The sequence below is a fragment of the Tympanuchus pallidicinctus genome, unplaced genomic scaffold (genome assembly GCF_026119805.1).
Source record: "Tympanuchus pallidicinctus isolate F22 unplaced genomic scaffold, pur_lepc_1.0 scaffold4, whole genome shotgun sequence".
Lineage (NCBI taxonomy): Eukaryota > Metazoa > Chordata > Aves > Galliformes > Phasianidae > Tympanuchus > Tympanuchus pallidicinctus.
Genome location: NW_026294758.1, coordinates 11,875,030 through 11,893,289, shown reverse-complemented (window position 1 = coordinate 11,893,289; position 18,260 = coordinate 11,875,030). Strand labels below are relative to the sequence as shown.

At 37.4% G+C, this 18,260-nt stretch overlaps 1 protein-coding gene across 4 annotated transcripts in view; it reads right to left on the bottom strand.

Annotated features, from left to right (window-relative positions):
- Window positions 1–18,260, bottom strand: part of RASGRF2 (Ras protein specific guanine nucleotide releasing factor 2) — a 124,021-nt gene that overhangs the window by 26,780 nt on the left and 78,981 nt on the right. For all 4 annotated transcript variants that reach the window (XM_052700508.1, XM_052700510.1, XM_052700511.1 and 1 more), the window contains exon 18: window positions 6,791–6,897. In XM_052700508.1, coding sequence (XP_052556468.1) covers window positions 6,791–6,897 — 107 coding nt within the window. The remainder of the gene's footprint in view (window positions 1–6,790; window positions 6,898–18,260) is intronic.

Genomic DNA, 18,260 nt, shown 5'->3' with positions numbered 1-18,260 from the left:
TTTTTTCAAGCACGGAAGGAAGGAAACTGACTTCTTTCTAAATCCAGATTCCCAGCACCAGCATATATAACTGATGGTGTTCTCCAGATGTAGTTTATATTATCACTACAAGCAAGAAGAATCAATGCACTGAAGTCTTCTCCTAGCAAATTCTCTTCATCTTTAGAATAACTACACAGTGAAGATCTTTCAGTCTGTAAAGGACAAACAAGAAAAACTGAAGAGAGATGTGTTTGAAGGAAACACAGGGAAGCAGAAAAGACAAACGTAGGAAGAACAAGAAATGCTCATGTGGAAGGTTAAGGGAGAGGCATCAAGTAAGAAGATACGTCAGTGAAGACAGAAATTGCTGGGGATATGGCATAATGGCTAGGAAAAAGGAAAATTTTTAGAGATATCTGAAGTGAAAATGCTCTAATGAAGAGCAAAAAAAGTTTAATTAGTGAAGGGACAATAAAAATTTAATGAAGGATTAAAAATATCAGACGTGAAGGGAAAACTACACGCACATCTGGAGTCAGGTTTTGGATGTCTCTATGAGTATTCATACGATGTGGATTTACTGTGTGCAGTCTCATTGTCCTTTGCCCCCACTGCCAGCAGCAAACTGAAAATAGCAGACGGGCACAGACATTGAGAAAGACTAGCACTGCTGCTGGCTGTAACTGATTACTTTAAAGTGACAGGATAACGATAAAATCTTGCTGGGAGCCCAACATTGGAGATGTCCAGGAGCAGAAAGAGACCTACTGAAAGACTGTTCACAACGAAATTGGTATATTTTTAAATAGATGGATTTTTCCTTACAATTTTAATATATCTGTTCTTACGCCAAAGTGTAAACAGACAATCACTGCAATGACATCAGCAGAGTAACTTCTAATTTACTTCACAGAAGATCAAACTCTATAATAATTAACTGGAATTACTTCAGTAATGCAGAACTCTACAACTTTGTTCTGTTTTGTTTTGTTTTTTTTTCATAAAAGCACAACTATCATATGTAATTCTGCTGCATGAAATTTTTATAAATACACTTGCAACAAAATATTTACATATTTGGGAAAAAAAACAACAGATAAAAGATACTAAACCTGGTAGTCAGAAAAATGCATCACTACATCAATGAACTTCTAGTTCATTTCAGAAAGAAACCAAGGGACAATAGCTTTGTTTTCCAGCTAGTTTCAAGTGCCAAGAAACAATCATCATTTGGGAAGGAGTGCCAGCTCTGGTTCTATAGTATCAGTGTTAGCTTGTTGGTTCAGGTTGAATATAATTAGGATTAAAGTACAAGCTACATTAATACCATGACTGAGTAATTCTCAGCGTGTACAACACAAACCTTTCATTATCCAAGAACTGTAAAATCCAGTAGTATAAAGGAACCTTGAAAGAAGAATCTAGCCACTAGGTACTGTCAGATTAAAGTAGTCAGGACTCATAGGAAATATGACATCTGTGCTCTAAGTTCTGGGATTTGGTACAAAGCAGAGCTTTGCAGGGAGACCTCAGTGAGGGGGGATCTGTCATGCTCCAGCAGAAGTGAGGGCAGTGCACCTCTAATTAGTTTGACTGATTGCAAGCCTGGCTACTGTTCTGAGGGTGACTCATGCTCCCTAAAGGGTCATGGAATATCAAACCCTTATGCTTCTGCAATAGTTGGACAAAGCACAACAGTTAAGTACATTACTACTGAATATGCATGTGTATTCTGCACATGGAGTAAGTGTATGTAAACTTGATTTCTTTACCAAGTGACCAACAGTATGTCTGAACACTCTCTCACAGCTCCCTTGCTCTGCTTCTCCTTGTGGCAACCTCTTTTTCCAATTCACAGTTAGTATTTTTACATGTCTACATCAGAACACCAGGAGCATCTTTGTTGTTTCAAGATAGAGACCACAGGTCTTAAGGATTTACTTCACAGGTAGTCGGAATATAGAATATCTTGCTGTAAGAAAATTACAGATTATCATAGAGTTAATGTGGCTACAGTGTGATTTGTTCACATTTCTACAATAAGCTCACTATAACTTTGTCAGCTAAAATATTCATTCCTTTTTGCCTTTAAACAAGACCCAAGTAAGGCTCAGACAAATGAATTTTTATCTTTTTTTGTTATAATGCAAAAATTGGATTGGTCATTTCACATGCAGGATGCACTAAAACAATTGGAGCCTAACCATAACCTACTTTCTTGGATAATCTTCTATATACAGATGTCTTTCTATTGTATTCCCAGGCAAGATCAGTAACTACATTTGAAAAACCTTCTCTTGAAAACCCAACACAGCTTAATCAGGCAAGCAAGGGGATGATTTGTTGAAGGTTATTTCACAGTTGGAGAAAGACAGGAGTCAGGCATCAAAAACATGACCTACACTCTCAAAATGCAAGTTTTGGTCTGCTCCCCAGATCCTGTGGTAACTTCATAACTCACTGACACCATCTGGCAGTCATGTTGTTTGTAACAGAGTCAAGATTTTCCAATTCATTCCAGATGAGATTCTCAAAGAAGCCAGCGGGAACAAGAACTGAACTGTCATTCAAAACTGGGAAGCCTGGAAAAGCCAGCTTTTCTTTCCTCAGCAGCAGATGAAAAATTTTTCTCCTTGGACAAACTCCATTTCCATCTGCTTGCCACAGAAGCAGTATTATTCATTTTGTATGCCGAAGTGTTTAGATAAAAGAAAGTATTGTTAAACAAAGACGAGGCTGCAAGATCTCACCAGGAAAACTAAAATCATGCATGAACTTTCTCCTCTTTGCCTCATTTTCCCTTTCTATTTTTCCATCTCTGACAGGAATTAAGTGGGAGTTTTGCCTTCATAAGTCCTTTCCATTCTCATCAAAGCTGTTGTCTTCATAGTGACTGTCTGCCTCAGCATTTGTGTTTTCACTGTTTACAACCAGAGAATCCTATGCTCTTCCTCTCAATTACATTCTAAAAACAAAATGTAAACATGAACATTCAGCTGTTATTTTGGGGAAAAGAAAGCTTTGTTGGCCTATCGATGTTTGAATGAAGAAGAGAAGAGCATGGAAAAAAGAGGGATTAAAGAAAATGAAAGGAATGAAATGTAAATTTAAAAAAAGCCTGGGAAGTCTTTCATGCACTAAAAAACAAAACAAAACAAACAAAAAAAAAGATAAAAGAAAAGAAAAGAAAAGGAAAGAAGAAAAAGGGAAGAGAAATGGGAAGGGGAAGGCGAAGAGGAAGGAGAAAGGGAAGGGGAAGAGGAAGAGAAAGGGGAAGGAGAAAAAAGGGGAAGGGAAGGGAGGGCAGGGGAGGGGAAGGGGGAGGGGGAGGGGGAGAGAAGGGAAGGGAAGGGAAGGGAAGGGAAGGGAAGGGAAGGGAAGGGAAGGGAAGGGAAGGGAAGGGAAGGGAAGGGAAGGGAAGGGAAGGGAAGGGAAGGGAAGGGAAGGGAAGGGAAGGGAAGGGAAGGGAAGGGAAGGGAAGGGAAGGGAAGGGAAGGGAAGGGAAGGGAAGGGAAGGGAAGGGAAGGGGAAGGGGAAGGGGAAGGGGAAGGGGAAGGGGAAGTAAAAGGGGATGGGGAAGGAAAAGGGGATGGGGAAGGAAAAGGGGATGGGGAAGGGGAAGGAAAAGGGGATGGGGAAGGGGATGGGGAAGGGGAAGGGGAAGGGGAAGGGGAAGGGGAAGGGGAAGGGAAAGAGAAAGGGAAAGGGAAAGGGAAAGGGAAAGGGAAAGGGAAAGGGAAAGGGAAAGGGAAAGGGAAAGGGAAAGGGAAAGGGAAAGGGAAAGGGAAAGGGAAAGGGAAAGGGAAAGGGAAAGGGAAAGGGAAAGGGAAAGGGAAAGGGAAAGGGAAAGGGAAAGGGAAAGGGAAAGGGAAAGGTCAGCAATACAAGTTTGATTTCCCTTGCCCAGTGTGGTAAAAACAAAGAGCAGAAACTATATATCACATTACATGAGTAAGTTTGTTCCAAATTTTTGTCTGTGCCTTGGGAGCTCTCGGAGACATTAATTAGTTCCTTCTGCCATTCTCAAAGGGCTGCAGATCTGGCATTGCAATATATTTACACAGAATTTAAGTGAGGGCCCTACACAGTGAATGACCCAACTTTTAAAAATAATTAGTCCTTTTTCTAAACATTATTTAGGATCATTTCTAGATAACAGAACTGCTTCATGAACGCATATTCTCTCTGAATAGGCTGAAATATTTGTTTTAATGATTCTGTTTTCTGCACACAGACAAGTTTATATATTAAACGGCATCCATGATCAGACAAGTTTTTAAAAACACGTGCTTAAAAAATACCTAATCTTCCCCAACTGTGGTTTTGACACAACTGCAAAATGTTGTAGAAAGCTAATTAATTCCATAGCCCAGCAGATAAAACATCTTCAAGACCAAGCCAAGAACTGGATGGAGGAAAGTGAGGAAATACAAAGCTTTGAAACATTTGTTTGGACAGTATCTCTCTCCCTTGGTTCATGCACTAACCTTGACCTGTGTTATTATACACTGGAGAGTAGAACACTAAAATGAACCAAAGGGATCCAGAGGGAGGAATGGAGGGTAGGGAATAAGTAACTTGTAAACTTTGTAAGCACACTTATGACAGATGGCTGAACATTTCTGAACATAGGCTACATACTGTTTTATGACTGTGCAACACCTTGTGTACCCTTGGCACTGAAACACTATGAATCAGTACCATCATTCAGGCAAATAAATAACTTGTAAATAAATTACTATCATTGGTGGATCAGAGAACACGTGTACTGAGTTAATCACATCCTGCAGAGACAGTCATATGCTGCAACACTAAGCACATGTGCATCCAGCACTCTAAAGAGAAAGCTGAACAATGCTACACAATTCAGCCATCTAATGCCTTTACATCTTTTTATCCACTCACGAGGAAATGGCATTTTGGCAGAAAAAGTCTGGAAAATGCTATCAAGAAAACACACTGAGTGACTTGCTTATCTCTGCAAATACCAACTTATTTTGTCAACTGTTTTCCTTGCTATCTCTTTTTTTAAGCAAATAAAACCTGCCCATTTCTGTGGATGAAGGTGAAAGATGTCCCAGGTACGCTGATGGCCTGTGAATGATGCAAATACCTTAAAATGTAATGAAGTTTTTGGCATGTCTGTTGATTCCACGGAATTCTTGTGCTTCAACTGTTTTGTCATTTTGGAAATCTGCATTTCTTCAGCAGACACTGGTGGCTAAGGGTTCTCTGGTTTGCAGTTTGTGTTCTTACTGTAAAATGAGGCTCTAAGCTACTGCTCTCCAAGGACTATCTTTCTTCACTGGCAATATTTCATACTGTTTGGCTGGACAGTAATTCTTCTCTCGCCTTCCTTAAAGCAGTGCTGATCTTGGTTTATTTGGCAGAAACTAGCCAGTCATTTCTGTTTTGCTAAAGTCTTGTGTCCTTCCTTTGTCCCTTGTCTCTCAAGAAACAACACAAACAGCTGATTACATGCTTTGTTACTGCAGCATTCATTACTTTTTGTGCCAAAGTCCTTGCATTTTAAAATATTTGCTTTACTGGAATAGTGGGTTAAGAGAGAGAGAGAGAATTAAAATCTGCCATCCTTGCAAGAGAAAAAAACAAAAGGCAGTAATGATTAGGGAGCTCAATTAACAGCTTCCTCTTCGAAAATTCATTGTTTTGGACTTTCGTCCACTACCTTAATTCCTACAATAGTTTTAAAAAAATACTAATTGTGTAATTTTCTGTAAAAGTAGGTGCAAAAATAATCAGGACAATATTGTATTTTTGCATATTACTGGAGGCCTTTGACCTTGATTAGAGGCCTTGAACAAATAATGTCTTCATTTCCAGGAGAGAAAGAATATTTTTGTTAAAGTGACACACTGACGGAGAGTGCTTACACTCTTCATAGTTACTCTGTGTTTATTCTAGGGAATCATCAGAACTCAATCAGGGTCAGCCCTGAAACTAAACATCAGTTTAATAAATTGTAGAGATTTACTTAATGCAGACAAAAGTCTGGTGACTCTGTCATTTAATCAGCATGGAAGGTTGACTCATAGCACTCACTTACTGATAGCTATAGCACAGACATAGCATGTACAGTACAATGTCAAAACCTCCTCTTTGGCTATTCAGCTTTTCAAATACAATCAGTTTTCACACTTGTATTTTCTACTGGCTTCATTCACTAGCACATCTGATCTCTATTAAAACTAAATCCATTCTGAGGACAAAAAGGGAATAGTGTTTAATACAGGAGAGTGCTGCAGTCAGCTGTGCAATAAACCCTGCTTTGATCACGTGTTCTTGATTATTAATATGGAACAACAAAGCAGTCAAGATGTTTCATATGCTTCCATAATGCTCTCTTGCAAGTTTCCTCATTTTTTCTGTCTCTGTTTTCATTCTTCCATTCATTGTTTCTTTCAGTAATTTCTCTCATAGTCTGCTGGATGCATGCAAGATCTTCCAACATACCTCTTACCTAGCAGCTTAAAAGACACTGCTATGTAAGAAATTCTACTAGTTACTCCATTTTGTGATCAGATTCATAGAATTGGACTGTAGAGTGACAAAAATGATGGACTGGTGCATCTTTCCAGATACGCTTCAGAACAAATATATATGTTCTTTATGCAAATATCTTTATGCATCGCAAGTAATTCAACACATTCAATCAAAGTAACTTAACAGCCCCACCGTATTTTGTAGAGAGACTCAAAGTACATAAACTGCATTTGTTCAATGAAGTCAGACAGCATTTTTCCACTTACGCAATACTTTTGGAAAGAAAAGTGCAACACAAGAATACCTGAGAGTGCTTGGAGACCCAGTGACGTAAGACATTCAGGACACGATTAGTGGCTGCTCTGCGTATTATGAACTCTTTGTCACACATGCGTTCAGAATTGCTAAAACCTATGAGGAAAAAACACACACACAAGAATTAAAATTAACAGAGGTATTACATTTCTTCAAGTACTGTGTTTGTAACTGCTAAATAGAAGTTACTTGAGCATTTGTGAGTAATGAAAAGAAAGCTTGTATTTCAAACACGATCATTTAGTCCACTGTAATTATGCAAAATCAGTACAATATCATATAAGCCCATCATAGATAATACAGATATCTACTTGGTTTACTGTTCAGCTTCATAAAGATGGAGAGTATTGGCTTGAAGACAGGTCTCTCATCAGTATGAAAGAAACAATACAAAACATGACTAATCTAAAAGCAAACAGAGCCTGTAGTCAAGCAAGCTATATAAAGCGAGTGTGTTTTAGAAATTGGAAAGTGGTACATCATAGATGTGGTACATTGTAAGGAATCAGAGAAGGATAACAGTTTGAATACAAAGGAGAAAAAGTTCAGCACAAGAAATGTTCCTCCCTTCATGAAAGCAGGTCCTCCCTTCATGAGAGCACTGTACAGGGCTCTACTCGTCAACAGCACATACAAACAGCTTATTTTTTTTACCACTGTAGTAACTAGAAGGTGGGAAGGTATACAGAAAACACATTTACATACTGAAAGAATGATGTGCCAGACACAGCACTTCCCCACACATCTTATAATGTCAACTTTTTTTTAGTCATCAATATTTACTCATCCAAAAATATTTTTAAAAATCACAGCATCATGGAATTGCTCAGGTCCAACCACAACTTAACCATACGCATACATAACCTAACTCTAACATCTCTCCTCTAAATCATGTCCGTGAGCACCACATCCTAACAGTTCTTAAACACATACAGGGATGGTAAGTTTCCTATTACATTCACAGCATTGTTTCTGGCCTGTCTAGTTTTGTTGTAGCTGTATATTACTAATAAAATGATGATATTAAATACTTCTATTAAAAAAAAAAACAAAACAAGAACAAATGATAACTCTGACAAAACTCTTCAGAAGTTAATTTTTCTCTAGGTTTCTGTTGGATTTGATCTTACACTACATTGTTTTCCATTTCACACAGTGCAGAGTCCAGGAACAACTGCAAACTCCCTTACATATGGATCAGCGCTCTGCAATTTTTTTTGGCATGAATGCTGTTCTGAAGCCTCTATATTATTAGAAAGAGCAAAGGGGTGCATCTGTTTATTCTGTGAAAAGAACATTTGAGGTGTTCTCAGTCTAGTATTAGCATTATACTATTTTTATCACAGATATTTAATATATTCAGTCCAAAAAACTAAACTGCTGCTCTGCATTTCCAGACAGAAGGAAAAAAAACACCAAGTGTAACTGCAATTATGTATTCTTTACTACAGGCTGAACCCCAAACAGATTCTCTATTCTATTTCATGGACGCGTGTTTTGAAGTATGGCATATGACACTGTAGTTGATATCTACAACTCAGTACTGAAGGAATTTTCATATTAACACATCTTCAGGAGTTTCATTGCCCATGAACAGCAAAGTAAACAAAATCTCTGAGGCTTTACTTAGTAAAAGGTAACCTAGGCAACATTTTGTGTGTTAATTTTCCATGCTTTTCACAGTTAACCTCTTGCAGAAGCAATTAGGCATACACATTATAAACTGCTCAATTAGCCACTTGATTGCAGCAGTGAAAGTCACAATGAAAATTTTGTATTAAAGCAGCAGTCTCTATGAAAGTAACATCAAGGAAAAGAAGTTTTGGTAAGCTGAAAGGAAAAAAGGAGAGATAACTACAGAAACAGTTTCAAGATAGCTGCAAAAAAAAAGAATAAGAAGAGGAATAAAGGAAAAATGTAAAGCCCCAGGGATCACTCAGCAAACTTCTATGGTTCTCAGAACTTCATCAATTTTTAATCAGTAATTAACTTTAATGGAATCTAAGCAACATATTTAGTCAGATCCACATAATCAGTAGCTAATGTTGATGGCTTGGTTGGATACACAGAGATGCCCAGTTGTGTATGAAGAGAACTTTGGTGACCAGAGATGTGCAGGTGCAGAGGTGTATTTAACTCCACGCGTGTGAACTCTGTACAACTACAGGTACAAGACTTCAGATAAATAGCTATGTAATGTATTTGTTCAAAACAGAACTGAAAATCTACTGATTTCCTAATCACTTTGTTTTTAAAAACCAAACACATCAAAATGCCAGGATGTGCTTCTCTTTCCACAAAACATTTATGCTTGATCATTCTTTCTGAAAAAAGGAACCCCAAAACATTTCAGGAATGCTTTCTGTCACAGAACTAAATCTGCCAACTGATTTTGAAGAAGACTTTGTTTATAGTATTTTCTTCTGGACTCTCAAAAATTATCTGGAAATGTGATGCATTACACAGTTCCCAAAACGAGCACCAGAGATCAGCATCTTCTATCTAAGACCACAAAGACATGCAATAAAAATTGTTACACCACTACCCTGGCCTGTTCCTTGCCTACAGTAGTTTCTTTCCACCTTGCACTTTTCAATACTCAACCATGTTTTGGTGTAAAATGCCTGGTGTAAAAGTTGGCCTAGGGAATGGACAGGTTTCTGCTGTCTGTACTAACAAGCTTTCACTGCACCTTCACTTCACATACTTGCTTTCTCTATTATAGTATATTCTCACATACTCTCTTTCTCTATTTCTATTTTATAATTAATTACATCCTTGAAAGCTTTCAGAAAAAATGTGTAAAGCATACTATGCAGGAAAAGACCTCCTCTGGTTCCACTCCCCATCCCCACCCTCCGTCCCCAAACAGAAAATAATAAGGAATAAATGGTAGGCTGGAATAACTCAAAAGTCATGGCTAGTATTGTCTCTGCTCTTTGTATACGAGGAGATATTTGCTTCTACAAAGATGTTTGGCTTTACCATAGTATTCTCCTTCTCAACTTGTTTTGAGTAACAATAGACCTTAGCTAGGCTCCACACTTGGTAGCTTTGACAACAACACAGCAGAGTCAGACCTTAAAGTAAAACCAGATATGCTGGAGAAGAACACACCAGGACCTCCCTGATGCAGCCAAGGTTGGAGCAGGCAAAGTTGGTGGGACTTGGATTGTTCAGAAAATGAATCCTCTCTTCTGTGAAAATACTCCCAGTTGTTTCTGCATAGATAAAGAATGAACAGCAAGCAGTTCTGGACAAAGGGACTGATTATTCCCACCTCAAAAAGGGGTGACCAGACATTCTGGTCAACATTGAGGACATGCTCTACAACAGAGATGCAAATGAAGAACTGTCCTTTGTGAAGGATGGAGATGTGCCAGTCATCACTGACCAGTGTGCTCAGATGTCCAGAAGCAAAGCAAATTATCTTCACTAGATCTACCACCAGAAGTGAGAACTTTTTGAATGGTGTTTAGCACACCACTCATTCTTAGCTTTTCAATTCCAAACTAACTGATAACTGAAATGGGAGCTAGAGACTGCCAGCAGATGGTAAAGATTCACATCATTAACATGCCCATCAAGCACAGATTAATTAGATTGTACTTAAAATTCTAAGTTTTTTTAGTAACTGCTAGATAAACTTCAGTGACTATATACATGAATTTTCCATTACAATCATAGACAAAAGCTATTATTATTTTTATCTACGCACCTATACTTCAGAAGACATAAGTGTACAGATATACACAGATAGGTATCAGCAGACCTATTCAAAACTAATATGACAACTCCCTCCTAGACAGTACAGCAACATCCTAAACTAAAAACACCCACTATTCAAAACGCTGGACTGTATTATTCCCGATGCTACATCAGAACTCTGATGCATTGTCAGACTAAATAAAAGCTGGTGAATACTGACTGTGAAAGCAAAAGAAATTTCATTAGTTCTCATAGTCGCTAAATAGATCTTTTCATTAAAAAGAATGTGAGAGTACATAAGAAATACAGTACTCAAGAACAAACAAATTGGACAGAAGTATGGTGTTAATTTTAGGAATGTTATAAAACTCAGAAAAAAATAGCAGATGTAGGAACTGTAAGCAAATAAGATCACTAAGCACTGCTACCTTCTGGTCTTCTAACTTTGAAAGGAAAGGTTGAAACAAAACACAAAAGAAAAAACAACAAAAACTTATTACCACAGCAAAATTAATATAAAAGGAGAAACATGCAAAGAGAAGTTCTTGGCCAGCATTCTTTTTTTCCCACTTTCAAAGCCATGTGGTCTGTGGTAAAGAAAGTACCAAAGATAGCCACAAACAGACGTGACTGCTAAAGGTAACCCAAATTCTACCTATCCTTCAATCCTGACTACTTTTGAACACATGGTCTAGCAGGAACTGCATGTCACCTACTGCAAAAAGCAGGTGAGAGCCAGAACCTTGCAGGGCTACACAGTATTTGCTTTTTCTTGTCTATATACAAGCATAAATAGAAATAATATCTTCTGAGAGACAATGCAATACAACGTTTGAGACTATAACTCCATTGCAGCAGATTAAAAGGTACACTTACAACAAAGAAGCAATTCCACTACCAAAGAGCTTGCAATCTTAGCAAATTAACAATCCAGAGCAGCTGCTCAATATGGACAAACGGGACTGAGGGAAAGTGCCAATAAGGCTGACAGGCTGAACAGCAAGGCGACAATGTACCTACTATTAACAGAACTGTATCCAGGTGAAGTAACAAAAAAAATATGGTATGCAGAGAAGCAACACAGAAACGTGGCGCACAATTTCATCCACTTCATGGAAGTCAATGGCAAAAATAGATCACTAATTTTACTAAGCCCCTTTGCTCATTAATCTCAATTTTTTCACTCTGCTAATGCAGAGTATAAGAGGCTGGAAGAGATACATAGCCTCTGTCACACACTGCCCAGGATTCTTAATTGAAGCACAAACCTTTATGGGTCTGCAGATCTATCAGCTAAAAGAAATGGCACTGAACTAAGACTAGACTTGGGAACCAAGAGAGGCTTCAGCTCAGATGCTTACCGCAATAAATTGGAAGATTTAATTATACATCTCAGATCTATCTCAGAGATCATTAATTCTACCAAGCAGTTTCCCGTTAGGCGTTCAGCACTGACAGATCTATGCTGATATTCCTCATATACTGTTCCTACCTCGTTTGGGTCTAGAAACAGTTTTTAAGTCTGATTATACAGTCCCTTGCATAATACCATTCCTGTCTGTGACTTAGGCTCTTAGATAGTCTTAGCCATGGAGGCTGTAAATCTATGTAAAATTAACAAAATAGCCATACTTCTCGTTTTTCAGTTTCAGCTGAGATGGAATTGTCTTTAGAGTGTCTGGTATGATGCTATGTTTTGGTTCTAGGGGAAAAACAGTGTTGCGAACACACTGATGTTTCTACTTGCTGCTAAACAGTGTTGTACAGAGCTATGACCATTCACAGTGAAGGGTCCAAGGAGCTGAGAGGGAACAGAACTAGGACAGCTGACTTAAACTGGTTGAAGGAATATGCCGTATCATATGACATCATGCAGAAGGAGAGTACTGAATGTGTGGGAATTCATCTCATTCTCTGCTGCTAGGGGCTGAGCTGGGCATTGGTTAAGGGGTGGTATCACTTGTTTGTGTATCACTTGCTATGTACATCCATCCATCCATATTTATATATAGTCATAACTATGATCCTTTGCTTTTTCTCTGGCTTAGGAAATAGTTTTATCTCAACCCACTAGTTCCACTGTTTTTTTCCTGATTCTCTCCCCCTCTGCACTGGGAAGGAGGGGGAGTGAGCAAATGACCGTGTGGTGCTCAACCACCTGCTGGGTGAAACCACAATACTTGATCAGTTGAAATTTCATCTAGCTTACTATGCAGAAGCAAATGCTTATGGGAACAATCTTTAAAATGGACAATTTTAAGGCAGCCTTTCCCATACTGCATAATGGCATAATGCAGTTTGGAAGTTAAGCATCATTTCAATTAAATCAGGGGCAAAGCACGCATGATTTCCTCTAAGCTCATCTTCACCATGGTTCCAGAAGAGGATAGAGGGGAAGGGTCTCATTTAGCAGAATGCCAATATTTTCCATGATTTAGTTAGGTTTCTAGATTGAAATACATTTCCCAGGTGGGACTAGATGCAGACTCCAAGGTGAAGCAATCAGAACATTTCATAGCATGTATCCATTTCGGTCCTGAAGGATGCAATCTTTCCACATCGGAAATAGCAGCAATATTTCTGATCATTAATAATCTTTACTGTAATCTAGTTTTAAGAAATTTATTTTTCCTGCAGTGTCTGCTGAGATGAATATAGGCTGCTTTCACACGTATCTTCTTCACATAATGGTGATACAGAACTTTTACCACATGCTATCAAACACAAATCAGCATTGATTTGCCATCATTGTTAGCTATTAGTATTAGTGCTACTTCGTCTAACATAATTTAATCACCCTGTTTGTGCACTTCTCTTTGGACTGTTACGCAAAATCCAGTTTTTCACCTCCAGATTTTTTTATTACAGGTAATATTATCAAAACTGTTATTTTTGAAGCTACCACAAAAGAAAACAAAGATGTTGAATAAACATGAATTTCAACATCTGAAGACACAAACACATTAAATTATGACAGTATATTCTATATAAGTTGCCTCCCTCATGAGAAAGTGTACAGTACTTTACATTTGGTAGATGTCATTAGCTGTCCCACTCATGAAGCAAAAGCACAGAAGGACACCGTATGTCACTGTTTCTACCACCTTTCCAACTCCTACAATCTGGACCAGATTTAAGGGTCTTATTGTATGACACTGTGAGATAAGAGAATGGACCCTTCCTACCAAAAGTTACAGGAAAGTCCCAATAGCACAGTCATGTTCTGCATTTTCTTGTTTTACTAAGCAAACTTGTCTCTATCAGAAATTTACATAATTCCCCATTTAAAAGCCACTCTCAACCAACCAAAGCATTTATACTACACATTTTGTAGTGTCTGTGTGTCCTAAAGGAATTGATCAATGCATACTTGCTTTTATACTTTGCTGAATATGTCAAAAAACCTCTGAGTCCAGGTATAATAATCATAACAACTTCATTTTATTCTTCAGTGTTAATACAGTAGGACATGATTCCTGACCACAATAACTAACTTGTCAACAGTTATGATGATAGATCACCTATTTGGAATGACTTATAATTTAAATTCCCCAAATTAGAGGAAATTTGTCTGTACTTAAGAAGAGTAACTACAGCTAGCTTCTAGTGACTCTCCTAACAAAGAATTCTTCATTTCCAAAAAGCATTTCATCAGTCAGTTTTAATAAAATAACCTGGAATCAAATACTGATGCTGCATTATCACCTAATACGGTTGAAAACTGCATTCCAACAAGTGAGGAGGTAAAAACCTCCACTGCCCATAAAACAGACATCCAATAATTTAAAAAAAAAAGTGTAAAATACATTTTCCTCTCCTTTGTGTTTTTTTCTTCTGATAAATACACTCATGGGCTGTAAACCAGCCCAGCTCAAATCCTGAAAGCTTAGGGTTGGCAAACATCAGCGGTACTTTCTGACCTGAATAAAGAATAAATGCAACACCCAGGCTTCAACTAGAGTGATTTTCATACACAAAGCCTCTGCAAGATACGTAGCACACCCACACCTAATTTTAAAAGGCTTTCACTGACGTAACAAAAAAGTTTGGCTGACAGTTGTAAAGATATACATGTTTATTGGTCATTGATTCTCGAGCAAGTGAGTGCGTTTCACAAATTCTCACAGAAAAGCATCAGAAAGCAAGCAGCCTAATATTGATAAGAAATCTAAACTTGCAAGGATTCTGCTCTTCTTTTATTTTCTCTCATTAGGATATTAGATGGCCATACATCAGCTAGCTGGAGAATGGCAAAATGGAAATAAGACCATTTATATTAACTGAGAGGAAAAGAAGCAAAAAGAAGACGAACTCCCACTCACTGCATAAAGAACAGCAAACCTGACCAATAATATAGTCCTCCTTCTTCAGGAATTACCAGATGTGCATATTCAGATTTATAACTGAATAGTCATATACGCAGTTGAAGGCTTAAGGATAGGAATTATCAAGTCTAACCATGCTCTTCGGGCTACCTTAGATTGAGAGGCATATTTAATCATTTTACTATGTGTTGGCTTGGCTGGTTTCATGAAGAGTTAACAGCTCATACCGTATCAAAAGCAGCGATCATTGCAAAAAGAAGAAATTGAGCACTCAAAGCATTTCAGGCTTTTAATTTTACTTTTATTGGTCCTTGGGACTTCTGAAATCATTTTGTTCTAAGAAATATGCTGCTGAAAATCCCTGCTGTATCCACCCACATCAGAAGTAATTCCAAGTATGTACTTGATTCTTCTGCCTAAAGCCTCCACATACAATCTATCAAATCAAGTCAAGGGATTATAGTCTTAGTAAAGTAAATCCCATTGGATTCACATGCATCAGCTGATGTACAATAGTGTAACACAGAGAGAGCTATATTACTGTTTTTCATTTCTGCAAAATATTTATGAGAAAGGTTGGTAAACTATTTTTAAATGAGTCTTGCTTTAGAAAGGATTTTTCTAATAATAGAAATTTAAAGAACACTGAGACAAAGCAGTTAAAATATTATGTTGTGAACTTGAACCAAAATCCCAAAGTCTAAAAATCTGTCTGTCCAGTGAAATAATTTTAGTGCAATCAGGGAAATAAGGTAGACGTCTAAATAATATGCTTAACATCAACACACTATTCCAAGTCCCAATCATAACATTAAGGTTGCTAATTACAATGATCTAGATTAGATGTTAAAACATAGGTACAACGAAGAATGAAAATCCTCTTATAAAGTCAACTATTCAAATTTGAAAATTCTCCCTTTTGTACTTCTTTAAAAAAAAAGGTTATTGCTACAGGTAGTCTGGCACACACTTTTGGGAATTATTATTTCTTTTTCAAGTAAGATATGCTCTTGGAAGAGCATGACGGAAGGTCAAACTTGTTACAGCATCTTTAGAATTTGCTCAACAGTATAACTGCAGTTACGCAAGTTGTTCTAGAAAATCTAAAACACACCTTAGGAAGTAAAAAGCAATCAAGAATCTGTTTGTTAATGTTTTTGTAAGTAAAATTCAGCAGCAATGAAATTGCATTTTTATTTCTGGAACACTGTGACAAACATATGGCTTCAGAGAAAACAGCATCGTTCACTCCTCTGTTAGATAAAAATGAATGTATGTGCATTAGCATTTACATATGCTATACCCACGCAGGGAACGAGTATCTATCTGTACCTTTAGTCTACAGCACATAGTAGAATACATTTTCAAAAGTAGGAAGAATTGGTAATTCCATTAGGATAGCACCCTATTCTTTTCTTCTTTCAGCAACAACAAAGGGAGTTGTAATTCACCAAAACCCAATACTAAATTTTGGGTTACATGCCTCTATCTTCGAAACCATATTTGCTTTCATGGAAGTTTTACAAATATTTGCTTGTATGTGTGACATCCTACTCCAATTTTCTAGTGAAATCTTAGGCCACACCATCAAAATCTCATGTCCATATTAATAAACGTAACTGTATGAAAGAAAAGATCTTCAATTTCAAAAGCTGCTGTAGCCAATTATATTTACACACTGTAGAATATCATGACAAATTTGCAATGAAAAAGCAACTCTTTTTCCTATGACTTATTTTTTATAAAATAACTGTAGGAAACAATTGACAAAGAAGAACTGACCAGCCTACCTTAACAATTATATTTGTAATTGGTTCAGTACATCTTAAAACAGTTCTTTATTGCAGTAATGTCTGAATTATCTTCCATGAACAAGAATGGTGACATTGCAGCTGATGTATCTTTTAATTTGTATGACAACAAAGTGAGTTTGCCTTGATTCCTGCTTTGCATCTTAGTCCTCAAGGAACACAGAGGCAGTTTTTACCTGCTGAAGTGTTTCTGCATTTCATCTCCAGCTTTTCATTTGTTTAATTACAGACTGAGTATACTTTCAACCTGCTTTATCAGCAATACTAAAAGCCTAGCACACCATTTTTTAGAATGCTCATAGTCTTTTCAAGAACTATTCGAAGTAAGGTTTCAGACTTTTAAAATACTCAGTGTGCAGAGCCACAAAAGACACGTTAAAGTTCTACGAAAACATACTGCTAGGAAAAGAAAACTGCCTAAAAGCCTTTTGGAATTTTTTCCATTAGTTGGCCTGTACTTTTTACATAATCTAAAGGAAATGTTTTATAAAACTGTTCTGATTTTTTTTTAAGACAATAAGAGTAAAGGTTAAATAGTAAGGAGGCAATACTTGCAAAGTGCCAAATGTATCATTTTTCAGACTATGTGTGAATGGATAGTTGACTGTCATGCCGAACAAAAACTGGCAGTATGTGTATCAGTCAACAAAAATCTCTGAACAAAATGTTCATCTCTCAACTCCCAGACCATTTGTGACTGTTGTTGCTGAAACAAATGAAGCAACTCAGGGGAAAAAAGCAAACAAACAAAAAAACCACGCAAAGCAAACAACAAAAACCACCAAAAAATCTTCCCAAAACTTATCTCACCAGTCTCATATGAAAGATCATACAACATCACCAGTTGCCTGAAATGTAAGGAGGATAACTGGTAATCTAAACAACCTGCACTCTATGAAATCAGATTTTGTAGTCCAATTCTCCACTTGCAAAATCAACATCCTAGGATTTTTTTTCCCTTTCTTGTAAGCGTTCAAAGTTCTACTCCAACTTCCTTCCCTTTTTAGCTTAGGAAAGAAGTGTGAGAAAACACATGTTCAACACATCCCATCCAATTATCCCTTCCACAGTAGGATCCAGTTTTGGGGTTCAGGAATAGGCACTGTGCTATTCTCCTTTCTCAGATAAAATGTTTTTATCCCAGTGCCAGTTTGCTTGCATGTATCTACAAAACAGAACTTTCCTGGCAGCTGTTCCAAGATTAGTACAATAGGTCAGGAAGCACATGGTTAATGGTGTTATAACTCAGGAATTCACCACTGCATTTACTTTTTTTTCCTGAGTAGCCAGCTTCTTTAATAAGCTTGAATAAGAAAATAATTTAGGAGAGGGGAACCCACAAAGAATTGATTTCCAAATTTCTGGTGAAGTGAGGAAAATCATTGTTTTCCTCTGACTTTTAAGTTGCAAAAGCAGGGGTCACCTGAGGCAAAACTAAACTTCATCTTGAAGCCATTGTTTCAATTCAAAGTTATTGTTCTATCAAAACTGCAAGGGAAGATTCAACTTCACTTGAATGCTTACCCACTTACCTAAAATTGCTAAGCAACAATTTTGTTAAATTCAAAGGGCTCTTAATTCAGGAGCAAAAACAGAAATCTATTCAAATTCACTA